We start from the raw sequence: 6316 nt of genomic DNA, 5'->3' as shown, positions 1-6316 counted from the left end.
TTCTCGGCTTAACGAATTAACAGATTCAATTCTTTACTTCATCGAACGATTTTTCTTTTCGGTTCTTCCTGTTCTTCCTGGTTATTTTGTTTTTTTTTTCCTTTTTTCTTTTCCTTTTCTTTTCTCTCTTCTTTCTTTTTTCATTTTATTATTCGCACGGATACAAGACAATTTCGTTGATAGTTCCTTCTTCGTTCCTTTCCTTCCTTCTTTTTCGTCCTTCTGTTTTCTTCCTTTTCTTTTTTCTCTTTTCTTTTCATTTTTTTTTCCCTTTTCCTTTTTCTTTTTTTTTTTTTTTTTTTTTTTTCTATCGTAGTGAAGTTCATACGTAGGCGGTATTTTCCATGTGACAGAGTAATTCATTATGGGGCGCTTCGTATTATCTAATCGTAGTCAAGTATTCCTAATACGAAGATCGCATTAAATCCTAGTTAATCACGAAATTTATTTATTTACTTTTATTTATTTATTTATTTATTTATTTATTTATTTAATTTTTTTTTTTCGTTTCTTATCTAGAACAACACTTATCCTTTCAGATTTCATTAAATTTCCGGTTAATTAGAACGGTTTAAAATATATGTTTTAACGATGATGATGACGATGACGACGATGATAATGACGATGATAATGACGATGATGATGATGATGATGATGATGATGATAACGACGATGGAAGGGCTTACGAAAGGTGACAAGGTGATTTATTTTTCTTTTCCTTTTTCTCCCCCTCTTTTTTCTTTTTTTTCTTTTTTTTTTTTTTCCTTACATTCGACAAAATTATGTTTCGGTGGTTTGCAAGTAAAAAGAAACAAGAAATAATATTATATTAATTCTCGCACTGTCTCCCATAATCCGATGACGTTCAGTCTTCGTGGAATAAAATTTCGTAAAAACAGATATGTCGCGTGCGCGAAGACCTACATTTTTTAATCTACGCACCGAAAAAAAAAAAAAAAGAAGAAGAAGAAGAAGAAGAAGAAGAAATAAAACATTTCCCTTTATTTAACGATCATTTATTTAATGAATGATCATCGTCAATCGGCCGATTGAAAAACTTTGAATGAAAGGAGTGTCTCTCCCCCCCCTCTCCCCCCCATCCCCCAAGCGAGAGTAAAATGCGAGATGCGCAAAATGTAATTTCCCTTTTTTTCTCTTTCCTTTCTTTCTTTCCTTTATTCTTTTTTTTTTCTTTTTTTCTTTTTGTTCCTTTTTTTTCTTTCCTTTTTCTCTTTTTTCTTTAAAACACAGGTACACTTCCAACGATTCATCGTTCGTCGCACTATTTCGTTTCTTTAACAGACATTCGTCCACCCCTCCCCCCTCCCCCCATCCCTTATCACTTTATCATCTGTCATCGGACTCTTGCTCTCTCCTCGTGTATGCAGGTTTGATAGCGTTATGTATGTATATGATTATTCAAGATCCCTGGTATCCCTTAACGGCTACGATGTATACAGGTATAAATTAATGACGTGTCGTAAATTATAAACTAATGACTAAATCTCGTTTTTAAAGGGCTTTGTACAGTGTATACAAAAGTTTGATATGATAATACTTACATCTTACATTTTCGTTACTATTCCGATACTATATATACATATATATATATATATATATTTATTTATTTATTTATATTGTATATATATATATATATATGTATATTATATAGCGTTATTTAATCAGTCGAATCCGTACGTCATTCGTTCGTCCGTCAAGTTTTACGTTCCGTGCATATAAGTGGCTAATAATAAACAAAGTCATCATTTTCTCTTCTTCTTGCGTGCTTAAACAGTCCAGTTTTTTTGTGTGTTCGCATATATTGTTACGTATGTGTATGTGTTTATGTATATGTTTTATGTTTATGTATATACGTATAAGTATGCAGTGTGCGTGTGCGCGTGTGCGCGAGCGCATATCGTTTCGCTCTTTTGGAAGAATTATCAATTAAAATTCATTAATTAATACACCACCGCGAAAATATTCCGCCTTCCATAATAAGATTAAGATTTTTCAATTTCTTCGTATTCTTCTTCTTCTTCTTCTTCTTCTTCTTTTCTTTCTTTCTTCCTTTTTTTTTTTTTTTAAATCTCCTTATGACTTTAGGAACATCATATCCAAAATAATATGTATTCGTTATTTGTCGTGGCAAGAATGTACAAGCTCTCGAAAATAAGTGCCACGTCTTACTTTATCGATCTATCAAATAATCTCTCTTCGTGCGAGAACATCGTGTTAGAACGTAAGACGCGCTTGGAACATTTTCTCGTATGTAAATTTTTTATAATAATAGTAATAATAATAATGGTAATAATAAAAATAATAATAATAATAATAATAATAATAATAATAATAATAATAATAATGAGATAATGATAATGATGATGATAATAATAATAATAATAATAATAATAATAATAATAATAATAATAATAATAATATTAATGATAATAATCTTACTACCATTTTAATCCGACCGGACAACGTAACATCAAGTATTTGAATTTCGCGCCAGCTCGAGTTCGGCCATTTTGAATAATCTTAAAAAAAATAATTCGATAGATGGAAAACCAAGAGGCTCATTAGATTTTCTATTATAGTATTTAACTTGAAATGGTGTTTCTTTTGAATGCTTTTACGTTTGAATTTAAGAGGATAGTTAAAAGTATGGCAATTCTGTTTGATAAAGATCGGCGCGTGATTCGATGTCGAAAACTCTTTGTCGAATTCTTTCGAAAAGTTTTCTCTTGGTATTTTCGAAGATACTCAACAGAGCTGAGAACTAGCGAAAACTAAAATGAGCCGTTCACCATTCGTTTACCAAATATACTACCTATCGACGAACTCGAGCGGACCGATTGTCGATTACTCTCACGTTCCCAGCCTGCAAATAGCAGCCGTATCGAGAAAAACTTTACTATTTATATATTGCTCGGAAGTTGGCCTCGCTCCACCATTGTCTTTTCTTTTTCTTCTCTTCCTTTTTTCCTCTTCTTCCTCTTCATCTTCTTCTTCATCTTCTTCTTCTTCTTCTTCTTCTTCTTCTTCTTTTCTCTTTTACACACACACACAGTCTTCTATCGCTTATCTCCCCCTTTCATCGATTGGATGGGAAGATCTTTCTAATGAAATGCCTTAAAATACACGACAAACGAATTAGGATACTTAATAAATGCATTATCGTCATCGATCCCCGTCTTGTTGTCGTTGGCCTTTTTCTTTCTCGCTTCAAAGAGAAAGGCCATAAATTCTTGGACTTTGTACAAGTAATTTAGATTTGAAAGCCCTCCCATACTCCTTTCTCCTTCTATTACTGATAACCAACACGATAATGTACATCACAAGTTCGATTTCCTTTTGTTTTGTTTTTTTTCTTCTTCTTCTTCTTCTTCTTCATTTTGTTCTTTTGAAACGCTCCGTCGGTAAGATCGTTTCCTGTATCTTTTTATTTATTTATTTATTTATTATTCTCTTTTCTTTCCTTGTTTTTTTTTTCTTTCCCCTTTTTTAAACGAAACCATTTGTTCGTTCATACGTTTGTTCGTTCGTGAGTCTTCACACTTTTGATACGTGCCAGACAAAATATCCCTTCGACCATAACCGGTCCGTTGGTCAAGGTTAACTTTTATAATATTTCTTCCTTCCTCTCGTTCCGTACTTAGCTGTCGCGATGATCGCATGAGCGACTAGATTCCGAGACTCCCGTTGGATTGTTTGCACTTGCAAGAAGACTGTTGAGTTTATTGTATCTCTGACTTCCTGAGCTACTCATCGTATTGGATGCTGAAGAACTGTGCTGTGGATAACTACCTGTCCTGGAGAAGCTAGGCACTTTGTCTGTAACAAAATAATAATAAATAATAAAAAAACTCGCATTAATGTTATCGATTACGATGACAAATATAATTATTAATTATTATAATATTATTTGATATATGATATTTTCTTACATGGTTAAAAAATGTAAAACGATTTTTTATTTACGTCGATTATATTATTATTTCTCTGTCTATCAACTTAATGTTTGATTGTAACAAGCTCTAAACATTTAGAAACTTTATTTTGCATTCAGGACGTTTGTTATTACTCTGCACTTGGCGATTAACCACTAACCAATCGAAGTCGGTTGGGCGAATCTTGAAGTAAAATTACACCAATTACCAATTAAACTACCAATTACCAATTATTACCAATTACACGTGGCGTTCACTGAATACTCGACTTCCTGAATGGGCCCCATTGTCTCATCTTTCGTATTTCCGTATAAATAAAGAGCCGGGACATGTCTTGGGAAAAGAAACGTTAGGACGATCGCGATTGAAATTTATTAAAGTCGTGTAGATAAAATGTTTTTTTTTTGTTTTGCCATTGACCGTCAAAAATTATTATAATAGCTTTAACTAAATAATTTTCTTTAAAATGATCTGAGATTAATTACCTTTGCAACGATTATGCCTCGATCTATCCTGCGAACCGATGCTTCCACATTGCCTTTGTGGAATACAAGAGTAGTTACTGTCGCTGCTGTAAGCAGGAGATGAAGCTCTGTTGTTTCTCCTACGTGGGCTCTTGTTGTCCCTACTTCTCGAATCGCTTCTACTGTGAACACATCCGGATTGCGCGAATTGATTGTTGTACTCGATCGTATCGGCATAAAGACAGCTAGACTCGGAACAGGAACAACACATGTCCGAGTGGGTATTGGAGTCGCAGGATTTTCTATCCCATTCGTCGTTTTCCTGCTGATAAAGATCTTCACCACGGAATATCGCATCATTGCGTCTGTAAATATCATCGGTCATGGCGACCGAATGTTCTATATGAGGATTCGCGTGATTTATTCGGTTGAAAGCGTTGTCGTGATTTCTATAGTTGTCGGGTAGACCATTGTGATGGCCATAAATCACAGAGCCACTTTCGTACTCGTTCTCTTGAGTTTTGTAATCATAATGATTGAAGCCTTGAGGGAAACAGGGTACCGGCGGTGGATTGGTTTGAGGTGGAAGGGTGGTATATCTACCACTCTGTTGCATGTTCGCGTAAGCAGCTATGTCGTGCGAAGGTTGTCCAGTCCAAGGTGTTGGTGAGGAACTAAAACTGTTGCCTGCTCTGATAGGTGGTGTCGGTGGACTCTGCGAATTGCACGATCCAGAACCGTCCAAGTCATTCTGAATGTTCCTCTTGCCTAAATGAGGACTGAATGAAACTTGTTGCTGATGATGTTGTTGTTGTTGTTGTTGTTGTTGTTGCGATTGTTGTTGTTGCTGTTGTTGCTGTTGTTGCTGCATTCTTCCGGATAGCAACGTTCCCGAAGGTGGTGGATGTTCCGGCGGAGGTGGCATCATGTCGCACCAGTTGGGCAATGCCGTGCCGCTTGTACTTACAGCACTTTGGGGATTGTTTGATATGGGTATCTTATACTGTGGTCTTCTTTGTATATCCGCGTTCTCGTCGGTATACACGCTGCTAGTGTTGTCGCTGCTGGGTGACATCGTTGATTTATTGTGTTCTTGATTCGAATCCAAACTGGAATAGTCAGGTTTCATGCAGGAATCGCTAGAATTTGATTTCTGTCCGCTTGTTTCCATCGAGTCTGGACTTCGACTGCCAACGCATAACGTGGTAGTAGCGTACGGTTCAGGCGGTGCTTGCAACTGTTTTCTCGAATTGTAAAACGTGGTTAAGTTGACCTCGGCGTACTCCGAACCAGCCATGCTGACGATTCCCGGGGCAAGCATCTGCTGATTATTTAACAACTTGGTTTCGCACTCCTTATCGGTGGGACCCTGAAGAGTGTTCGACGGTCTCCAACCACGTTCCAACCACAAAGTGTCCTTATTCAGCTGACATATGTCATTTGCCGTACTCACCGGAACGTTTAAATGACCTAATTGTTTGCTCATCGCCTGTCTGCGTCTCACATAAAGAGCACCCAAGAGAACAGCCACGATTGTGAAGACCATCGTAATTACGAGTATCAGGAACCAAGTTTCACGAACGATGGAGACGCTACCGTGACTCGGATCTGTTCGAGGTGGAAGTTGCGTCAATTGACCTGGATCCATGTTTAGGAGTGTCGGATTGGAGAAAGGACCTAATCCAATACGCGTTAAGCCAGCTACGCGTGCCGTGTAAAGTCCACCCGTCGAGAGACTGTTGATCACGACTGATGTGGTAGAAGCGTTTAATGACATTTGACCTAGGATCTTATTGCTGCTATTGCTCTTTATTTGAATCTATAAATAAACGAAATAAAGTAAATTACAAAGAAAACATTGATCGTACAATAAAAAAAAAAGTGTAATTAAATTAAAGA

The 6316-nt window shown here is 36.3% G+C and overlaps 1 protein-coding gene across 4 annotated transcripts in view; it reads right to left on the bottom strand.

Annotated features, from left to right (window-relative positions):
- LOC124949961 (roundabout homolog 2-like) overlaps positions 1 to 6316 on the bottom strand; it is a 203740-nt gene continuing 197424 nt past the window's right edge. For 3 of the 4 annotated variants that reach the window (XM_047495906.1, XM_047495909.1, XM_047495908.1), the window contains 2 exons: positions 4439 to 6236; positions 1 to 3837 (listed from right to left, as the gene is read on the bottom strand). In XM_047495906.1, coding sequence (XP_047351862.1) covers positions 3659 to 3837; positions 4439 to 6236 — 1977 coding nt within the window. In that variant the 3' untranslated portion in view covers positions 1 to 3658. The remainder of the gene's footprint in view (positions 3838 to 4438; positions 6237 to 6316) is intronic. The other variant, XM_047495907.1, reaches the window with a different exon arrangement.

The sequence above is a fragment of the Vespa velutina genome, chromosome 6, assembly GCF_912470025.1.
Source record: "Vespa velutina chromosome 6, iVesVel2.1, whole genome shotgun sequence".
NCBI classification, from domain to species: domain Eukaryota; kingdom Metazoa; phylum Arthropoda; class Insecta; order Hymenoptera; family Vespidae; genus Vespa; species Vespa velutina.
The sequence above is the reverse complement of the archived record's forward strand: the minus strand, read 5'-3'. Positions and strand labels throughout refer to the sequence as shown.